Source organism: Ischnura elegans, chromosome X (assembly GCF_921293095.1).
Source record: "Ischnura elegans chromosome X, ioIscEleg1.1, whole genome shotgun sequence".
In the NCBI taxonomy this organism is placed as follows: Eukaryota; Metazoa; Arthropoda; class Insecta; order Odonata; family Coenagrionidae; genus Ischnura; species Ischnura elegans.
Genome location: NC_060259.1, coordinates 36908597 through 36931813, shown reverse-complemented (window position 1 = coordinate 36931813; position 23217 = coordinate 36908597). Strand labels below are relative to the sequence as shown.

General features: G+C 36.4%; 1 protein-coding gene across 1 annotated transcript; it reads left to right on the top strand.

Annotated features, from left to right (window-relative positions):
- The first annotated feature begins 458 nt into the window (after positions 1-458).
- On the top strand, positions 459-22819 carry LOC124171766. Its single transcript, XM_046551068.1, has 15 exons — positions 459-815; positions 1199-1342; positions 1730-1877; positions 3673-4009; positions 4101-4454; positions 4546-4626; positions 4731-5003; positions 5092-5172; positions 5924-6277; positions 8396-8746; positions 11100-11420; positions 11508-11855; positions 11974-12324; positions 15582-15704; positions 21877-22819. Exons 4-14 carry the CDS (start codon positions 3746-3748, stop codon positions 15642-15644), a joined length of 2841 nt encoding a protein of 946 aa, XP_046407024.1. The 5' UTR covers positions 459-815; positions 1199-1342; positions 1730-1877; positions 3673-3745; the 3' UTR covers positions 15645-15704; positions 21877-22819.
- The last annotated feature ends 398 nt before the right edge of the window (positions 22820-23217 follow it).

Sequence of the window (23217 nt, the reverse complement as noted above, 5' to 3'; positions counted from 1 at the left end):
CGCCTTGCCATTTCCGTATGCAAGCTAAAAAAATATTTTGAATATCAACGCCTTAGTGTGTTTAGAGAAACGTATATAATACAGTGAGCGATAAGGATAAAGCAATGACCGATCATTCCTTGAATCGCAAACTACGTCTGTGAAATATTTTAGAGTTAGCGCGATATTATCCACGGATGTTATATTATCAAAACATCCTCGCAGGGAATAAACAAACAATGGGGGGCGGAATTATAGTTGTAGGCGGTAAATAAAAGAAATGCGTATGGTTCGGAGGGGAAAGGATAATGCTGAGTTGGAATGCGTTAGTAGAAAATATTTTCGCCGTGAGTTAGGCAGCTTTGCATGAAAGGAGCGAAGGAGAGGAGATGAGGGGGAGGAGGTTCCATGAGCGACAGAGTTAGGAGAGGACTTGTGCAGTCGACATGGTTTTAGAAGGTGAGCAGTCTTCGTAGGCGTCGGTGAGTTCGAACACTCATAGGAGACTGCAGCGAAGTTACGAGGTGAAATTGTTCCGGCAGATAATTTGTGAGCACTTGAGAAAGTGATTACCTGACGATCGTCTACCAAAGTGTTAGTCATTCATCATTCAATAGGTAGGCGACACACCATATTTTTTACGGTGACTGCTGAATAAACTTTGTGAATATTCCTCCATTGTTATTGGAGAGACATTGTGAACGCATTGACCGGGAGATAATCTGACCTGGCCAGCAAGTGGAAGGAGATATTTCGACTAGTCCATTGGCAGGAGTGGGGTCAACAAAATTCTCTGCAGTGAGTGCCGAAGCTGTTTTGATGCCTGATCAATTCTGGTAAGTTGTTCAAATATCATTAGATTGTGCAGTGACGTAACTAGAAATATTCTTTGGAGGGGAGATAGGATGGCCTAGGGTGGCGACCCCCCATCCCCTTAGGCATGCGGGAAAATTTTTGAAAAATGACATGCCTGGATATACATTCTAAATAATTTTGGCACTAAAAATTTAACTTTAAGTATGTGCACTTATTAAATTTCTAAACTAGACAATAGTTTTAAATAACTTTTTTATTTATCTGAGGCTTTGGGGGGGGGGATTTAATCCCCTTTGACTCCCCCCCCCCCATAGTAACGCCACTGAAATTGTGTGGTGGTGTCCTTACATCAATGATGACTGTTGAATGCACTTTGTAAATAGGCTTTTTCATTTTATTGAAGAGACATGAATGGATTGACCAGGAGATAATCTGACCTGGCCAGCAAGTGGAAGGAGATATTTCGACAAGTCCATTGGCAGGAGTGCGGTCAACAAAATTCTCTGCAGTGAGTGCCAAAGCGTATTTTGGTGCCTGATCAATTCTGGTAAGTTGTTCAAATATCATTAGATTGTGCAGTGACATAGCTAGGAATATTCTTTGGGGGGGGGGGAATGGGATGGCCTCGGGTGGCAACCCCCCCTAATCCCCCAGGGGTCCAGGAAAATTTTTGAAAAATAACATGCCTGGATATACATTTTAAATAATTTTCGCACTAAAAATTTAACTTTAAGTATATGCAGTTATTAAATTTCAAAACTAGGCAATAGTTTTAAATAACTTTTTTTTTATCTGAGCCTTTGGGGGGGGGATTTAATCCCCTTTTACTCCTCCCCCCCCCATAGTTACACCACTGAGATTGTGTGGTGGTGTCCTTACATCAATGGTGACTCTTGAATGCACTTTGTTGATAGGCTCTTTCATTTTATTGAAGAGACGTGAAGCGACGCATTGACCAGGAGATAATCTGACCTGGCCAGCAAGTGGAAGGAGACATTTTGACTGGTCCATTGGCTCGAGTGCGATCAACCGAACTCTCTGCAGTGACTGCCAAAGCACATTTTGGTGTCTGATCAGTTCTGGTAAGTTGAAAAAAATCACAAACTCATTCTTAACTGTGTGGTATTGCATTATAAGGTCTCTTGGATAGTTAACTTTTACTTATTCCACTTATTACTTATTCTGGAATTTGTTGAGTTTATCATCATCAGACATAAATTATTATACATTCATCTTATTATTGTAATCTAATTATCTAATGGAGGAGGAGATGAATTTTTAAATCGATGCTAGAATAGGGGAAAAGGATGGGTAAAGATATTCGTTTATCAGAGTTGTGTCGTAATTTTCAATAATTTTTAATATTTCCAACTGCTCTCTAGAATCTAATTTGCGGCAGTTGTTGCATAATTTTATAATATTCATCTTAAAAACTCTTATGGCAGTTAAATATTAAGTGTTTAGCAAAATCAATTTTATTATCTTTCTTATTTCTATAAGCACTTAAATATTCTTTCTTCCTAACTTCGAAGCTTTTTCCAGTCTGCCCCATATAGACACCATTGCAATAGCAGTCAGGAAGAAAGAAATTTTAAGTGCTTATACAAGTAAAAAAGATGATATAAGTAATTTTGCTAAACATTTAATATTTAGATGCCATAGGAGTGATTTTAACCCTTTCCTGCCGGCGCTGACAACTGTAAAACGTTTTCATGCTACGAGTAGCATGAAAATATTTTAAACCTCTCTGTACGGAGCTCTTTTTTGGGGTAGAGTCACCCTGGTATTTTCGTCCCTTATATTTGAGACCCAGCTCAATGGGGTCCATCCCTTACCCTGGCCACTGGACTACACTCTTTAACCCCATTATAGCACAAATCCACGATCAGCTTAATGCGTTACCATTGATTTTTAACCAAAAATTTAAGTTGATTTTTAATAATTTACTCTTCTAAAAGAATTACTAATATTTTGTTTAACCATATGGTAGTATTTAGTGGAATTTTAAATGGGTTTCTAGCGTTAATAACAACAAAGTTAGTAAAAACAAGGCAATAAAGGCTATCAGTCCGGAAGTCCATTTTTTTAAACGCCAAAATTTTGTTTAGAAATTGCTATCAGAACAAAATGAAGAATTCATTTCAAAGAATAAAAACATTGTAATTTGCAATAAAATATATTATTGTAAAAACTAATGAAAATATAACTACTTTGCAATGGATTCCTGCGGGGAGGATGGTCATTAATGAGTGGGAGGGTCGCGCTTACTTGCCTAAGGACTCGCTAAGCTGGGTCTCAGGCCGGGCCTGAATGCATCTGACAATTGCTACCTCAGCAGTCACTTCCCTTCCCTCGTGCTGGCCAGAGCCGACGTCCGGTCGTTCACGTTGAAAAATCTGCGACAGCTTACCTGACATCAGGTGTTCTGCATTTGAAAATGCCCATCGGCTCCACGCGACGTCCGGCACAAAAGGGTTAAAATTAATATTTTAAAATTAAGCAATGACTGCCGTGAATTAGATTCTAGAGAGCAGGTAGAAAAATTTATTAAATATTTTTGGAAACCAGGAAAACACACTGATAAATGAATATCTTTACTCATCCTTTTCCCCTATTTTGGGGTCTTTTTCAAAATTCATCTCCTCCTCCGTTAGGTAAATATATTGCAAACAATAATAAGATAAATGCATAATACTTTACACCTGATGATGATGATGATTACTGATGCAAACTCGGATTGCTTTTTGTAAAAAAACCTAGTGGAGTAAATACAAGTTAACTATCCATGAAACCTAATTCTGTTAAGTTGTTCAAATATTATTAGATTGGTGGTGTCCCTATAGCAAAACCAAATCATATCTTTCGCCTCCACTTCAGTGGGACCAATTTGCCCTACATTATTCAGAGAGAACTAAGGAGAAAAAAATCCCTATAGAATTGTACCATCCAAATGAGTGAAGAATACAACAAAATGGATGAAAAGGAGGATGATTTTCAAAAGGAAGAGAATATTTATGAAGAAATCCGGTTAACCTCGAGTAAAGATGAGGGGTCAGAGGACTATAAGACTTGTGATGAAAGTATGGGAGAGAGCGATAACTTCAAAGGTGATAAAGGTGCCATGCGTTCAGAATTCGCCTCTGGGGATACTTTTATATTGGATGGACAACAATTCATTGCAATGGAGATGGAACGAGAAAGCAAGGTAACAGAGGTGAGAGATATCTCCAAATGAACATCAAATCTAAATAATTTACCTTGTGTATTGAACATCGATATTCAAAAATGCTAAACTTTATCCGCAGGAGTACCTTAAAGAGGTTGAGAGTGCAACTCACCTGGGAGAGGACCAACCCAAAATTGTAGATAATATGGAATTTACGACTGTAAGCTCCAGGCCCACCACGGTAAATGATGAATGTGGTGATTTACCTGGGAATGTGAAGAAATTGAGTAAAAGAGATGGTAGCTACGATGCTCCCCCATGGACTTTTAGGAAGGGAGAGGCAAAAATAAATGAAGTCAGTGAAGGAAAGGTGATTGTTCAAACCCCTGCTGGTGTACATCAAGGTGCTCCATTCTTAGAATGCAAATATGCTTATCAATTTGAATGGGACTTTCCACAAGGTGAAGAATCAGTAGAGGAAATGATCAAAAAGGTGTGTAAAATCTGAATTTTGATTGAGTTTTTGTTTCTCACTTTCCATACGAATTCAACTTTAACATGTCCATCACTGATTTTGCTTTCAGGACATCCGACCAGGAGTTAAAGATCAAATCCCATGGAATTTGAATGGCCTCGTTGCTTCTGAAAAGAAAAAGGCAATGCAGGTACGTGTTAATTGTATAATCATGATGACGTTTTTTTATCTCACAATATACTTCATCTTGAAGCAAAATTATTTTGGAGGTCCTTCTGGCCATTTTATCCATAGGAGTCCCTGGCTGAGGCTAGAACTGATAAAAATGAGGAAACACCCTATGAAATGAAAGAATTTCAATCAAAAAATGAACCAAAAGACACCCCTCGATGGACGTTTGGAAAACAAGAGTGCCTGAAGAAAGCAAACATTGATAGTGAAGGACATGCAATTGTTCCAACCCTTTTAGACGACAAACATGCTGCATCCTTAGATAGCAGTTTTGGTGATCAATTTGAATGTAAATCTCTACACAAGCAAGGCAAGGAGAATGAAAAATTGAAACAGGTCTGTGATGATTTCATTCATGAGTTCCATTTTTCCCCTTCCATGCAAAACTAAGTTTAACACTCTTTTGTTCTGATTTTATCCTAAGGAGCCCATCAAAGGATATGAAGAACAAGTTGCATGGGATATGCAAGTCATTATTGAATGTGAAAATGAAGAAGCAAAACAGGTACCCATATAAAGTTTCTTTTTCATGACTCTATTGTATTAATCTACTTTACAAATCATGTCAATGCACTCAGGTTTAATCACACCAAATGCCATCAAATTCTACCAATTAATTTTCGTAACTGCATAAAATTCCCACATTTTCATATTTTTTCTCATCATCTTCACTAAATCAGCCCATTGAATTCAAGTTTTGTTTCAATAAAACTCTCCAGCACAATAAATAGTATTTAAGGTGTTTTGGCGCCACATTTAGTTAGAGTGCGATTTGGTGCTTGCAAAAATTATTTGCTGCATGAAAAATTGCCAATAATTTTTTCTTTTTGGTCTAAGACAATGGCAGGATATATCCTTGCCATCAAGTAAAATCTTAATCAAAATAATGACCTCAGGGCGAGAGAAGTAGAAGACCACATTCATATTATGCTTAGAAAAATTGGCTAGGATGCACTCTATGAAATATGTACTCAGGAAAACTTCCTCCAATTTGCATGAACATTACAATGCATTTAAACAATTAATTTTCACTATTTATTTCAATGGAATTATGAGGTTAGGCTTAAATTAACTTTAGCATCAGAAATAATGTCTTGGCGATAAAAAATTTTCATTGTATTATTTCTTGTGCCAAAAAATACATAGTAAAGGGATTCATCTCATGAGCACATACATAATTGCAGTCCAGTGCTCAACAGCAGAGTGTAAAAGATAAATTTTGGAATCTTAATATATTGTGAATTTGTTTTAACCAGTCCCATAGTGATCGGCCACATAAACTGGAAGAGATTGAATTCAGACCCTATTCAAATCCCTACAATGGAAACAGAAGTTCAAACTCGAGGACTGAAATCGGCAAGCATGCAGATTATATCGACACGAACTTGAAAGAACTGAATATAATAGAGCCTATCTATGACGTCCCGCGATGGACCTTTGGGAATCAAGCAGGATTGGCAGCAACAAACACTTTCAATAAAGGAGATCAGACTGTCCCAGCCAATTCACGTGATGATCAAAGTGCTGCTTCCTCAGAAAGGAGATATGAGGATCATCATCATGGGAATTCTGCAAGGGAATATGAACATGGAAGGGAAGAAGGAAAACAGGTAAGTGGTATCCTCATTTTCATAAAGTATACGTTTTTCATCTTCTTATCTATAAATAACTGGCCTACACATGTTCATTTGTTTCATTGAGGAGTTTCTGCAAGGATGAGAAATTGAACAATTAACACGTTAAGCGCCAAACTGAATTTTTCAAAGAAAGTTTTTTGAAAGTTCATCAGGGCCAATAATTTTTTTCTTAACACACTCGGAAAATCACATTCATATATTTTAAAATGATTATGCATTTGTAATTTGCCTTATTTTTGGGAATTACACCAAACTTTTAAATGGCGGTCCCTGGATACCACCGTGGCCACCAGGGTGTATATTGGACTTCTGTTGCCATTGCCGTCCCTTAGCGGTCCACATCACGTAATTCTTTTTTCTCAGTCAGGCAGGTCACTTGATATTATCAAGGATGAATGCCTACTTTTCAACCTTTCCTTATGTTCTATGTTACTCTTTTCTTATTTCATTATTTACAAAATGCCATTTAAGTTACAATAGCAACACTTTGTGCATTCAAAGAGCATTGGTGCATTCATTCCGAGGAGACCACGAGTCTCCTCGGAATGAATGGAGTCTTACTTTATAACACAAATACAAGTTTTGGAGTTCCTCTAGCTCTAAGGCTATAATTTGATCTCATCTATAGATTTCATCCAATATTTTATCGACATTTATCCGCTCATTCATGATGATGCCCTTCAGAAGCATTTCCTTATCTTGAATTTCTATTTACCGATCAATGGACGGACGAAGACTTATCACACTACTTACTATTCTCGCTCAACGGTTTGTGTGATGCCCCAAGCTAATAACAGACACAGTCTGCCAGTCTTCTCCAAAGTGCCAGGTTGTTCAAGATACAGCCGATTGTGTGTCTTGAGCGACCATTGAAATGAGTGAACGAGCGAGAAGAATTTTGGAACTAGCCAGAAAATCATACCAAAATTTTAAAGGTATGTCATTGAATTTTACTGTGTCACGACAAAAACTTGTTAGGCATTGCTCATATTGAAAGAAAGGGCTTATAAATAAAAATAACGTGCCTAAGGTAACTACACTTATTGTGAAGACTGGGAAGGTAACCCCCACTTTTGCATCGATTTTTTCACAATTTATCATAAAAATAACTCTTGCAATAAATAAATAATGACCATATAATGAGCATCAGAAAAAGGCAAAGTATTTAGAATTGAAGTAATATTATGTATTTCAAATGTTATCGAGTGTTGAGTAGACATACAGGCATCCCCCGAGTTACGTAAGAGATGCGTTCCGGCAGACTATGCGTAAGTCGAAATTTACGTAAGTCGAACCTTTGCGTTGGCGCTTCAGAGATTGCTGTATAACAAGTTGTATCGTACAGGAATGAGCGCAACCACATACGCCACCACATCCATCGCTAGAACTGCAAATTTTCACGTTGATTGCTGACTTGGGATTTATAAGTGATTTTTCTACAGAAATTAATGAAATTTCCTTCGAGGAATGACAAAAATGGGTCACTTTGTTATTTTTAGCACGTAAAAAACTCTATAACTATTCGATATTTTTTCTACCATAGGTTGTACGAGCGAATATCTACTTCTTCGCGCTCGCATTCGAAAATTAACGTAATCATTTGAAATACGGTTATAGCTTACGTAAGTACGGATTTACGTAAGTCGAGACATACGTAACTCGGGGGATGCCTGTAAATGTGCTAACCAAAAAACATTTTATGTCATCTTTACCAATAAAAAAAAGTATTTCATATTTAAAATAAAAAATTGTCATAAAAATGTCAATTTCGTAAAACCTCTGCCTTCAGTAGTACTCCTTGAGGCCATAGTGGTCCCATCATAATGCGTTTCACACTGTAGTAGTGGTCCTCTGGCCCACCCCAACACTTCTCTAAAAAATATTTTGGGCGGTCCCATTGGACCGCAGTGGCCACAGTGGACATTTTCACCCTGTAGTAGGGACCGCTGCAGCACTTAAAGTGTTAAGGAAGGAAAGTGTAAAAAGGGTACATGATATCTCTTTGTCTTTATGATTTATTAGTGTCTTATTAACCACCAACTGTTCTAACTATTCTATTTCTATCAACTACGATTCCATTTCCTCTCAAAGGTGTCCCCAAGTAAGGCCCAGACTGCACCCAAATATAAAAGTAATGGAACAAGAATGGTTTCTGCCGAGGAAAAGAAGCCATTAGGTTCAATTTCAAGCACTACCATGGGCAAATTTGGGCAAACCAAGGATTGTGCATCTTTGGATGCCAAATATGAGCCAATCTATGATGTCCCCCGATGGACTTTTGGCAACAGAGGGGCCTGGAAAGTCAGCATGGACAGCAAAAGGAAGGAGACAGTCCCAGCCCACTCGAGTGATGAGGAAGGGGCTACATGCTCAGGATATAGACTTAAGGATAATTATCAGTGGGATAATCCAGGTATCAATGGGAAGGAAAAAGTAAAGCTGGTGAGTGACATCTCTGCTTTATTGATTTTTTTTTCCTTTTATCCTTGTAAACTGTATGTAAATCATAGAACCTCAAGTCTGAATAATTTGCAACTGAATAATTTCTGAATTTTATACCTTTATCAGACTTTAATATAATTCATCATTTTCTCTGAAATAACATGCATTTAAAGATTGTAGTAATAAAAAACTCTTGAACAAAGGTATAGCTCAAAATATGTATTAAAGAATAATTTGAGAAGTAATTACAATGAAATATAACATATGCATCCTTTTCAAGCTTGTACTTGTATAGGGATATAATGGCTTGAGGGGTAGCATGTAGATGTAGATATACCCTCTCACTTTCTCTCAACTACTGAAAGTTGCGGACTGATCAGTCAGATAGTATCAGATCTGAAATTTACTCATAATGGGATGATATAACATACTGCTGATAGAGCCCTCAAGTATAAAATTTTTCGATCAGAAACTGATGGAAATCAAGACATAATAATCTTGCCCATTTCAGTAAAAATCAGTGATGACTTTACATTTCACCACTATGCAAACGAAATTTATAGTTTAATTTATGGTTTTCCAATGCATAGGAAGTGACAAAAAATTAGCAGTTTAGGCAAGTTGAATGCCACTCAAGCTCTCTCCAAAGAAAATTTCTGGCTACATGGCTGCTTAGCGGCACTCGACTGATTCATCACACAAGGCAGTCATCCAAACATTGATTGGAGGCTCAGGGTGCGATGCGATAAAACCATGAGGGCTGGGAACGAAGTGATTCAAATTGTTTGCCTAGTCATCCTCGGGATGATGTTGGAGAGAAAGAGAAAACAGGAATGGAGGCACTGCCATGAAGTGTCATCATCAGTTTTTACTCAAATGGACTAGATTATCATATCTTTGTTTCCATCAGTGTTTGTTTCTCCTTAAAATATTTTAAACTTTAGGGCTCTAGCTGCAGAATGTAATATTATCCCATTTCAAGTAGATGTCAGACCTCAGACCGTGGTATCAGTCCGCAAGATTCAGTAGTCGAGAGAAAGTCAGAGGGTACATCTACATACTACCCCACAGACTGCCTAAAAAGGCATTTGGCAGGGGGTGTTAGAAAACCAACTGTTTACATATGGCAATTAGAATTACATACATATATTAAAAAAACCTTATGATGCTCCCTCCAGCCCCATCTTTAATACTTTGAAGATCTTCCCATAACCATGTGTCTGTTTATTATCTCTGCTAATTTTTACACATAAAAATCTGGACATGTTTGAAATTAACTCCAGTTTTCATAATTATGAAACCAGAAATAGGCAAAGCCTTCATTATAATACAGTGAGGACAAATAGAAATAAATGAGGTCCAAGAGAAATGGGACTCCGAACATACAATAAACTCCCCCACCATTTAAAAAATCAATGTCAGTCATTGGTATCTTTTAAAAGGAAGTTGAAGGCATTCCTGCTCGAAAAGAATTATTATTCTGTTGCAGAATACCTGACAGACTCCACAATCTAGAGCTTCTTTTTTATTTTTTGAAAGTATACTATATGTGAAAATACATACTTGTACATAACATTTCAACTATATGTTTCTAATCTACTAAATTGTATGAATCTCCTCCCCCCTATTTTTTGATGTGCCTTATATCTTCTTGTAGATCCTTGGAAAAATTAATTATTATTATTATAATGAAAAGCAAATATTCAAATGAAATTACGACTAGCATTTATTAAAGTCCTTTATGATTTGGAGGAAAAATGAACTCCCATACCTATCCGTTCCGCAAAAGATCTCTCTTAATTTATCGCATCAGTCAGACCTGGAAATAAAATGGGGCTCTAATATGAAGGCAATAGTTTCAGCCTGTTGGTAGCTGACTTTGTGAAGATGAGTTGAAACATTGAACATTACATGCTATAAATTCATCTTCCCTGAACAATTAATGAATATTATGGATGACATTTGCAGTGATATATTTGCACTTTAGGTCAATTTCTGGCAGTTTTTCAAAGTTTAATTACCATTATGATGTTGATAATGAAGCTTTAATTTTTTGACTCTCTTTGTTATCTTCGACTGATATGCATGTTCTCTATTTTCACCAGTTCAGTAAACAGAAAAGCAAATATCCACATAAATGCAGTCAAAAATCAACACTGATTGAGCATATTTAAAATAAACTGTTAGGCAATGGTCCCATAGTTGTCAAACCTGAGTCATATTTAGTTTGGCAGTTTATTTTCCATCAGTATTCCTAAAGCTTTTCAGAAATGCCTCAAGACTCTTTGGCAACATATGTATACTGTTTACTGGGATATGAAATTTTTCAAAAATATTTCTATTTTTATATCAGTATGCATCTGAACCTGAAATGGAGACAATATATGAAAATGTTGACTCAACGCCGAAAGCTGCTAGTGTCAAATGTTTGGATGAACTCAATGATGTGAAGGGAGAGAATACAGATGAAGACCCTATCTATGAATATCTCAGTTATTCCTTTAGCTCTGGAGGTGCTATTCCCAAAGCAAATACAGCCGATAAAAGAGAAGAAACTGTCCCAACTGATCACCAAATTGAGCAAGATGCTAAATCTATTGAATTTAAATTTGAAGATCAATTTGAGTGGAATCACTCCAACTATGATAAATATGCCGCAGACAAAATTAATGAGGTATGTACTATTACTACATTTGACACGCTTATTTTAAATCCCTAACAAAATCAATACTAAAAAGTTCTCATTCTGATTGTATTTCAGGAACTCTGTATAGAAGCTCAACATTCACTACGTCAGGAACAAAAACGATCTGGAACCACAAGAAAAACAGAAGAGGGGCGCAAACTATCAATCCTCAAGTCCACAATGGAGGAAGAAGACGATGCACTTAAGGGTGTACAAAAATACACTGAAAATATCTATGATAACCTCTCATTCACTTCAGATGAAAGAAAAGATCCACTGAAAACAAAAGCAGACAATGAAGGAGAGGCTATGCCTACCCAGTTTGATTGCCAAAAAGGTGCAGCATCCACAGAATATCTATTTCAAGATCAGCCAGGAGATTTCCACGGCTCCAAAAAATACCAGAAAGATAAGACAAAAAAGGTAGAATATATAGAGTACACAACTACATAGAATAAACAAATTTGTTCTCTTTCATTCCTGAATCTTACTTTTGAAATCAACTTTTGAAAGCCTAATATTTTTATTTTATCCCATCCAGTCAATCAAGGAAGACCCAAGGTGCACATCACGAGACACTGGTAAAAAAGAGACCTGCTCAGCACCAGAGCGCAAAGTGCGTTTTAAGAGGACAAACTGCAAGTCTAAAGAACGTCCACAGCTAAGTAAGAAAGCTTTCAACCTCACCCCTGGAGCAGAGAGAGCAATGGAAAGTTCACCAGCAACTTATCACTCTCGTGGCGGAACCCAAGATGCATCCTGGGTAGCCATCACAGAGGATGCAGGATCTGCAGCTCCAGTTGCTACTGCTGATAGCCATGTTGAGGAGCAACCGCAAGCAGGAGCAACACGTCAATTTGCTACTGCTACTGAGGCATTCAGAAGGCTACTGGTGAGTTTCTATCAACAATAATTATCTACAATCACTTTCCAAGTTCAATAGATCCCTGTTAAATGATGATTATACTTCAAGATATATATATTCACTATATTAATTTTGCCTTGCAATCTTTTTGCATCAAGACAACTAAATCTAGTATCACGTGATTCTAACCTATTTTATATCACTCCTCATTTTCGAAACACAAAAGTCTCAGGTATTCATGTAATAAAGCATATTCCCAGTCCATCATTATATTCCTTTAACAAAATCAAGAATATAATAATGCTTCTAATAATGATTTCATCTCTCATGACTACCATATGGGTTATTTATAACAGGGCACAATGAATCCTAATGAACTCAGGACCCATATTTTATTCAAAACAATTTCTTTGATGCAATTGTGATACATGGGCATACCCAGCAAGGGGCAGCTGCCCCCCCCCCCTAGATGCAAAAATTGCAAATATCTTTTAGGAAAATAATATTTTTTCCAGTAAATTATTTAAAAAACTAATAAAGAGTTGTTACAGTTTCCTTAAAATGTTGACTTCATTCACCTTTTCCATGCTTAAATCTTACCTACAACTTGAACAACCATGGCTTGCCCCTAGTTTTGATCCTTGGTACGCCCTTGTTGTGATACAAGATGCAGTCCAAATTTCCTAGTCTATTTGAAGCAGTTACCAAATATTTACTGAGAAAAATGAAAAAGGCTACGTAAAAAGTTTTACATCATGGCCTTACCTGAGGATAAAACAAAATGTATTGAAAAAGGTCATGTGATAACATTTTTTATGGAAAATTGCCAGTAATTTTTATTTTACTAACCCTATTGCTACAAACGATGATTTAACTAGGCAAAAATTTTTCTAAGCAAGGGAACGAACAATGTTTTAAAACGGCATCAATATTTCTGCTCAGACAAACATACAACGTGTTAAGAGGAATTGCTGCTAAGCTAGCCCCATGCAGGCCTAAAAGGCATGTGTTATAAAGGACTTCTTCTCGAGATGACTCATGAGGATTAGCCAGGCCCTTTGTCGCAGAGCGCGTCCCACTCATGTCAGGGCCCGTGATCAATTGCTGGTTGGTGCAGAGGAATAACAAACTTAGAACTTTTTCTACAACTACAAATTTTAAACAAATCTATATCATTATTTTTTAATGTAGTTTGTGAGAAAAGGAATTACCAAACAAATTGTTGTAGAGAGCTTAATATTAATGGGAGAATTTTGTTTAAAAGCTGTAAAGGCTCTGCAAAAACTCAAATAATTTGTTTGTGTTGCAATTAATATTATTGTGGCAGCAACAATATTTTTAGTAAAAATATTGCATGAACAAATAGTTGACCGCAACGGCAAATTGTTAAGGGTTTCCCAAGTGGGATAGGGGGGAGATTATCTTGACCCACTGCCCGAGAAAAATGTTCGATACTCCTATCCAAGTTAGGGAAATAGTAGGTACCTCAGAGGATCCTAGTGTAGTGGAAGCTGGCAATGCCAAAAATATTTTATGGCATTCATGAGGAAAGTAGCATTTTCTAAAATATAGCATTGTCATAAAAGGACAAATTCTCATTATTAAATCAGCATCTCAATGATTTACATATTTCTTGTCATTACATCATTATTTTCATTCTTACATAAAAACACATTTCTAGGAAATTAGCACAGTAATCCAAACTTCTATTCCAACAGATGTATCACAGAGGTTACCTTTAAAAAAAACTCGAAGAAAGCAGAAATAGCATATACAATCACTACTCAAAATTTTGCCATCTTTTGATCACCAATAAAGATATATGTATGCATCTGTAAAATAAGCATGTACACCATCAGAGTATTAATTACATCCAAGATAAATTTATTTCAACAGAAATGCTTAACATAATGTCTTTCTTTTTCAGTTCTCTGAAGGACAATGGAAAGCTTTGTTGTTTAATGCACTCTGTTCATTTGCCATAGTATTTTCTGTATTATCATGTATCTACCTTCTACATGATAAGGCACAATCAAAGAACTGATTCACTATTTTATCAAAATCAATAAATGTTTAAATATTAAGTAGGCCTAAAAATCAAAGGTGTTGCTAAACCCAGCATATCATAATGAGAAGTAATTGAATGAGGTTCCTAAAAGTGCTCCATAGTTACTGTACGTGACCTCAAAAAATCTTTGAAAAAGGCCAGTATCTCTGATACCTATCCGTGGCAGATCCTCTACCCATCAGTGGCAGATCCAGAGAGGGGCTAGGGCTATAGCCTCTCCTCCCTTGGGTATCTAATTTACATTAGATAAAATGGTTACCTATTTTGTTTGACCCTCAAAACTGCGGGGAGGTTACCTCAAAGGACCCCCCTCCTATCCCCCTTTGTCCCAATCCTGGATCTGCCACTGCTACCCCACAGCTTATGAATTCATTGCCAATTAAGTAAAAAAAAATGACAATGCATCAGAGTTGATGATAAATTGAAAAACGTTTCTATAAATACACACTAATTTCTAAGTCTAAGATTGTAATGCATAAAACTTTTTCAATTAATGCCATTTGAATGAAGTTCTGCATTTAGTTCTGGAATTAAATATTATGTTACAACTGTCTGGCCTTATATATATGGGCATACCTGAATTTTAATTTGTGATCAAATTCACTTCTCTACAATTTAATGACGAGCATTTTGATATTTCATGGAGAGATATATACAAATTAATTAGAAATAAGCAGCTAACTCACATTTTATTCATGATTCTGAAATAGATTTCTTCATAAGAGATAAGATTCTAAAATAGATTTCTTCAAATCTCTTAAAGATCACGAACTTATTTAAGAAGGATTGGACCCAATTACATGATTAATGATTGATTGTATCTCTTAACTTTCAGTAATAATTTGTTAATATGTAATTTTAATTTTAATTGTAATTTTAATTTGTTAATATGTAACATCTTAAGTGTGTGAGCTTCCAAAAGGATTAGTGAAAGGTATATGTGTAGGATGGTATATTTCTCTGAAGCATGAGGAAAAGTCTCACTACATTATGTATATTTTGCTGTTTTTGTGTTATTGTCCTCACCTATGTTATGATAACCATTTATCAAGGTCCTTAAGATAACCCATAAAGCATATTTGCTAGCTCTAAGAATAAAGAGTTTGTATCATAAATAATGCATTATTTTTCACTGAAATTAATGGATCACTTTGTCCATATTTTCCTGAACTTGATTCCCCAACAACTCTGTTCTCTGCATGTATCACACAACCAGGAATTAATGAGGAATTGCTGTGAAAGATGCTACAATTGGAGAGAGAACACAATGAGACGATAGAAGAATACAGCTGGAGACTAAGGGCTGGAGGAAAAAGAATTGACACAGCAAATACTTAAGGTAGACACTGGATTTTTTAAATTAACTTTAGGCAAATACAAGCCTTAGTGGTAGTGGGGTAAAGGCTTCGCCTGTAAGTCTTTGAGTCCTACTACCGAGTGGGTGAACTCTATCCAGGGCAGGGGTGTTTGTGTGCTACATTGTCGATTTTTCAAACCTCCAATGTAAAGACTGCTTTGTGCTGTTTTTGAAGTAGTTAGAAACAAGTAAAAATTGTACATCTTCTGCTAAATATGAGTAGGCCAAGAAATTAGGATTTCATTATGAGGCATATTCCAAGTACAATGTGGACTAGCAAGGGGTGCATATATGTAATCGTATAATCTTAACACTTTCATGCCAGAGCCCTATTGAGGAAAATACTTTCCCGGTAATGGGCATAAAGCAAACTGTTTTGTTTCTCTGTACTGAACTCTCTGGAGAAAGAGATTTACTCATCTAGGTTTACTCATCACCCATCTTAGTGGGATGCCAGTCCCTCACCAATCCACTAATGTCTACCCTGCAATGCATTAGAAGCCATATTTTTTGTAATTTATGTGCACCCTTGGTTGACCCAATTACATAATTAATGATTGATTGTACATATCTCTTAACTTTCAGTGATAATAATAATTTGTTAATATGTAATTTGCATCTTAAGTGTGTGAGCTTCCAAAATGCATTTTGGTGTTCAAAAAGACCATCTGGGTAATGGAAGCTGTAAAATTACTCTTGTATGGAAGTCGTCATTCAAATTGCTACAGTATCAAAGTGAGGAGTAAAGAAATATAAGATATTATTTCACCTATAAAAAATTGCAAAAAAACTGGAAATATCTACACTTTCTGTTTCATTATGTATGAGTGCAATGCTTGCTTTGAGTGACTGTCCATGCTGCCATCTAGCAGACGATCATTTCAGAGGCGACAATAAGCTGGGTGAATTTTAACTCAGACAGGGACGCCGGCTTACAAAAAAATATTGGGGGGGGCCCATACCAGGGATCTCGTCCCGGGAAATTTTATAGGTAGTGAGTTTTAAGTTTTTTAAGCATTTTAGAGGAGTCATATGATCAACATTACAAGCCTGATAACTGGAATCTTGATATCTGGACACACCAGGGAAAATCGACTACCCTGACACATATTTTCCTCACACCCATAACGAATTTTTGAGGGGGCTCGGGCCCCCTCAGGCCCCATGGAGTTGGCGCCACTGAACTCAGAGGAAGGTTCACTGGCGTGGTTAAGGTATGCCGCTGGCTAGTAGTGGTTATTTCCTTGAATAAACCCAATTAGCAGCCAAGTATTCACATACTTGGTGAGGGGGAGGGTGCAGTTGAGTACATCCAGACTTGGATGACTCAATGAGTCAAGCTAAGACATTTGATTTTACCGGAGGCCAAGTGGAAGCAGGCAAGTATACAGGACACTTCAAAGGGCTCTTCCTCCAACTCAAGCTAATGAATAATTTGTTTCATACCTATTCTTCACTTCCTCCTTAATGAACCCTTCCCCCAGGAAACAGTCTCTTTTGCCAGCAACATTCATCAATGCCGAGGCCTTAGAGTGAAGAGAATGGGCACAATGAATAGAACTGAACACCACCAAAACTGCTTATACATATATGGTTCAAGCCACTACCCAAATATTATGTACTATGTAGTCTACTCAATAATGGAGCTAAAAATCAGATAAAGCAAATGAGTTCCAAGATAGGTAATACAAATGCCGATTTAAGTTGGCAGGAGAAATCAATTGAAAAACCAGTTTGGGAGATACTTTTCTTTTCAAACTTAACTGGCATTTAGATTCCTTGTCTTCGGACTTTCCCAAGCCTGTTCAAATAAAATTGTGAATCTTCAAAAATTTATTGCCAAGGATGTATATTCATTATTTAATATTTATTTTGCATTTCATTATGACTGGAGCTCAATTTTTAGGCGTCATAAACCAATTCGCTCTGAAGAAGACCGTTGTCGTGTAATCCAGATCATGGACACATGCCACAAAAATTACCTAGAGTTGCCACACAACCATGAGCAGCCTGTAATGTAGACTCAACTCCACCCACTCCTCCCAGAGCCATGAGAATCACAAAGAGTTGGAGAAAACTCGCTGCATGAGAAATTGCAATAACTAATTTACACAGCGCAGGAATATCAGGCATAAAAAATCTTAGGTCCCTGAGAGCACTCACTTTAAGTCCAAAGCTGCAGCCACCCTGAGCAATAACAGTTGAAAATATGTTGCACGCAACAGTGGCGCAGCGAGGGGGGTTTTGGGGGATAAAACCCCCCCCAGAGCTCAGAGAAATTTATAAGTTTAACCCATTTTACTTAACTGAGTTGATAATACTAATAGAATAGGGTAAGGATTAATAAAATATCCCTCAGAAAGCCGTAAAACTCACCATTTTGAACCATTTATCTTAAAATTCTGCAATTCATTAATCTCGCACCTACCACTTATCCTGGCGGGTATTCCGTACCCCCACACACCCCGGTATTAGTTGCACCTAAACCCCCCCCCCCAGCCTTAATTCCTAGCTGCGCCCCTGGCAGGCAACATTGCCAATGGATGTTGATGGAGAATCTAGATACGTACAAAGAAACATCACCATGTTGCCTTGCAATAAATTTCAATGGGCTGTCACAGTTGATGATATATTTCCCACTCAGAACAGAGAATATCGCTCTGCTTTGAAGGATTTACTGTAAAAACAAATAAATGCTACAAAAATAAAACTTGAGGAAATAATAAGTAATAGCAAAGTGCCATTGATGGTAACTTCTAGAACAGCAAATAAGAAGAAATAGTAAGTGATTCACTAGGACTCCGAAAAATGGATTCTTAAATGTGTATTCATTGGTTTTCATTCGAATTGTTATCAATCAGAAAATCAGAATTCATCATAGGATTTACGGATGGCAGTGATCGGGGGTGCTAGGATTCGGTAATCAGTAGGGGCTCTAAACTCACATCACAAAATAAGGTATGGAAATACTCAAATTTTGCAATTTAACCCACAAGAAACCCCACTTATATGTTCTTTTGTATTGACCCTAAGGGACCAGGGGCCCTATTCACTAAGGCAATCTCTCGGATAATTTGTGGTTGGTTCTCGGAAAGACATCATAATATCGGAATGAGCTATCCACTAAGATCTTCGAACTTTCCGTCACGGAAACCCGTCCGAGAGCGGCCAATGAGAGGGAGGGTATCGGAAAATGACTTTCTGTTTCTCAGAATTGGAAAGTGATATGCCAACTGGTAACTTATGGAATATTTTTACAGCGAAAGTGGTTCCGCAGATTCTGGTAAGAGGTGATAAGTAAATTTGCACAACTGGCAAAGCATGTGCACTGAAAGTCATGGGAAATGAATGGTTATGGACGGAGTTAAGAAGTACATAATGTTTGAGACAAAACCAGTAGAAAAAATGTTGTGTTATGCTAAGTGAATAAATGCTGATCTTAATAAATATTGTTGTTTTAGGTAACAGACAATTATACTAACCAATTCTCTCAGTATTGGGTATCCCGGTCAAGGAAAATGATTTTTTTCTCTGACCAACTTGTTCGTTATAGGCCACAAATTTTGCAGAAGGAAGTAGATGATACGATAGCTTAACTGGTAAAAGTAATCAATCGGAAACTCGGGATTATGGAATCGAAACCCGGTCAATGCTGACTTTTTTCTCTGTGGATTGTTTGCACAAGGGTTACTTCGTAGGTATTATTTTTAATATTTAGATTGATTTTTTTCTGGTAACCTACACAAATTTTCATTCTGAATCTTTTTAATATCATTTTTTGCTCAGTTATTAAAGTTTGCCAAATTCACTACTGATATCATCCCAAGTGCTGCACTAATATGGCTTTCATAGGAGGAGAAGCAAGAGCTCCGTAATTTTATGGTGGAAAATCTGAGTTTTTCCACCAGCAAAATCGTTGTAATTTAAATTAATAAAACTGACGAAAGCGAAATTAACATCATGTAATTGAAATTTTTTGTAAACCAAATTGAAATGCATGATCACAATTGAGAATTGTGATTTCTTTTGACCTTATGATTTGCTATCGTTGATGTAAAAGGATATCAAACCCATAAATGTTTCAAATGTTGTCAACACAAATGAAAAATCAGATGACAGGGGAATATAGTAGCCAAATGTGAAAACCAGTTAGAGATGTATGCCACGAATTCCTGTAGCAAACAAACTTTCTCAAACAATCAATGATAACCTATCAAAGATTGAATTCATATCGCAAGATGTTTCTAGTACTATGTACTCTTAAACGAAAATCAAGATCCACACGGTGTGAAGTCAAAGAGTTATATAGTCTTCGCCAAAAAACACCACTAAGTACTGATTCCAAAAAAAGTAAGTAAGTAATTAAGTAAGCTGAAGCCCCCCATTCCCCTTCCTGGCGAGGTGGTGAGGGAAAACAGGTTGTTGCAAATTATGAATAGTTAAGAGGACTAGTCACAATGGGCTATTTGGACATTTTTTTTAAATTTGAATGACGACTTTGTTGGTGGCCAAACCCAGAATTTCCGCTTTGAAATTATGGAGCTCTACCTTCTGCTCCTATGACACCCAGGGCATCACCCATGTTAGAGAACCACTTTGGGCAGTATCTGTAGTGAATTTGATAAACTTCAGTTATTGAGCAAGTTATGTCCTTGCAAAGATTTAGGATTAAAATCAACTTAGGTCACCAGGAAAAATCCATCAAAATATAAAAAGTAATATCAAGGATATAAAGAATAATACCAAGCAAAATACTTGTATGGAAATTCCTCCGAAAAAAATACCCATCTCCTATGACTGGGAGTTGAACCTGGATCCCCCAATCTTTAGGTTGATGCTTAAGCCACTAGAGCTACCACGACAGGAAATTTGTGGTATATACATAAAAAGAAGGTTTGGACTGCTGAGCACATTACCTATTTCACAGAGAAAAAATCGTTTGCCTTGAGTAGGATATGCAATGTTGGGGGAGTTGGTAAATATAGTTGCTTGCAACCTAAAACAACAATATGTATTCATTAAAATAAACATTTTTTTCATACCTCCTCCACTCTACATATTCAATGGCATGATTAACAATAGCTAGATGATATTCATTCATTTTCTGCATGAACATTCGTCATGAATTCCGTGACGTAGCCTGTAGTAACTTCCGCAATCTCTGCCTCTCCTTCTAATGACGAGGGGAGGGCACAGAATATATCACGATAAGCATAGTGGATGGTGCCAAAGAGCTTCCGTGTAACGGAAACGGAATCGAAATGTTCTGCTACGGAAACGGAAATTTCGATTTCGAAATCTCGGAAACGAGAAGATGTAGTTACGGGAAAGAGCTCCAGATCCCTCATTGAGATTCTAACTGTAATAAAACATACATCAGAGATTCTAAGAGTTAGAAAATACTTTCTAGCTGCTGTTGAACTAGTTTTGGATTGCCATGAAGTAAAATGTGATCACAGGGTAGTCCAAATATGGATCATAGCATAAATTCAATAAAATTTTGAAACAAACATTGTCATTGTTCAAATATTTCCCCAGAAGGACAAAATGTGGTCCTTTCAGCTTTCTATAAGCATGACAGACTTGGGATCCAACTAATCCCAATTAAAAATGCAGGCATTTTGTATGATTGTTATTAACTTTCAATGCCAAATTTCTGATTTCATCCATATAACATAATTACTGATTGATAGAGGTCCGTGAAAGTGGTTTTATTTTTTGCTAATACAAATCAAGTGATAAAAAGGGTATTTTTTTTCTTAAAGGGCATTGACATTTTTCCAACTAAAAATTTTAAGAAATAACCAGAATTAAAAATATCATGATGTAAATAATATGAAAAAAATTTTTTAAATTAAAAAGAGATAGGACAGACATCTATCTGAGGTTGGTTCACCAATCCAATTTCGAAGGACATAAATAATAAATCATCAAAAAAAAAGTAAAAGAATTCCATAGGTTCACAGAAGCCCATGTAAATTGGTGTATTTTAATAATAGTATCTCATAAACGAGTAGTAACCTAGTGCCTTCATGGTGTTACTGGAAAAAGGAGACTTATTTCCATGGGAAAAACAGAAAATGAATTATTTTTTAATTAAATGAAATTCTGCTCAAACTACCTTAAGACAAATGTTGTTTCCATTTTTTTGCAGGATGAGCAGTCAAAATTTCAACAGGTAGAGCAAGAGATCCCTAGCCTTTCCTGACGTTCAATTGATTCCAGCCCCACCCGATGGATCATTAATACGAGCCAGTAGAGCAGGTTCTGACACACTGTTTTGATGCAGATCTTCACTAATCTCTCTCACTCTCCTACCTTTACATTTTTACCCATCTCTTCCACAACATCTAGTTACCACAGCTGTCACAACCATTTTGCACAGTTGAACAAACAAAAGTGCCAAATATGAATTATAAAAATGAAATGAATAAGTTTACATTTAAATAGGGTAGGATCTCTTTCCTGCTCAATAAATCTACAAAAATTCATGGACTTTAACTTCCTAAGCATTAAAATTTAATTACAGAGGGTTTATGGAACAGTTTAATGGAAAAATAACTTTTGGCTGGAACAGCCAACAGACAAGCTAATGTATCATGCTAATGAAGTTAATAACATTGATACTCAAACAATTAAGAGGTTTTTATATCATTTAGAAAGAGTGCTCAAGCTTGCAAGTTGGGCATCAGCTAAGAGATCAAGCAAATTATAAGTTGGTAGAGAAAAGACTATCAACGTCATTTTACAGTAGATTTAGTCACGGTTGAAGCTGATCCTAAGCTATCAAATGTGAAATGTTCATGGTGAAAAATAAACATTTTTATTCAGTGATGCATAAGAAATATTTTTCTGAGAATTTTGGAGGTTATTGTAGTAAGAAACTATGTCCTAGAGGCAAGATTTTCATAAATTAGCATGTATGTTTATGTATCCACAATGTGGCCTAGCATAGATTCAATAAAATTTTGAAACAAACATTGTTATTGTTCAAATATTTCCCCAGAAGGACAAAATGTGGTCCTTTCAGCTTTCTATAAGCATGACAGACTTGGGATCCAACTAATTCCAATTAAAAATGCAGGCATTTTGTATGATTGTTATTAACTGTCAATGCCAAATTTCTGATTTCATCCATATAACATAATTACTGATTGATAGAGGTCCGTGAAAGTGGTTTTATTTTTTGCTAAAATTCGTTTTAAAACCATGTGATTTCGGTGCTATAGAACATCTTGGTGGTGTTATTATAATGCTGCAATTTTTCCACGTTTATCGGCATTTTATTATTTTATGGTACCTATTTCATGAATACTTATACTTTTATTAAGCATTTTAAATAACATTTAACACAATTTCGATTGTACAAAATTTCTGATAAAACTAAATGAAGGAAATGGTTGAAGTTATATTGGTTCAAGGTATATGAATAGTTCAAGTATGTAGTCTTGGCAAGTGCGATCAGCAAACGGCAAATCCCCACAACCTTAGATGT

Coding starts and splice junctions, on each gene's coding strand:
- LOC124171766 (XM_046551068.1), top strand. CDS start 3,746: ATGAGTGAAGAATACAACAAAATGGATGAAAAGGAGGATGATTTTCAA. Junction 4,010..4,100: donor GAGAAAGCAAGGTAACAGAG/GTGAGAGATATC, acceptor CTTTATCCGCAG/GAGTACCTTAAAGAGGTTGA. Junction 11,421..11,507: donor CCGCAGACAAAATTAATGAG/GTATGTACTATT, acceptor ATTGTATTTCAG/GAACTCTGTATAGAAGCTCA.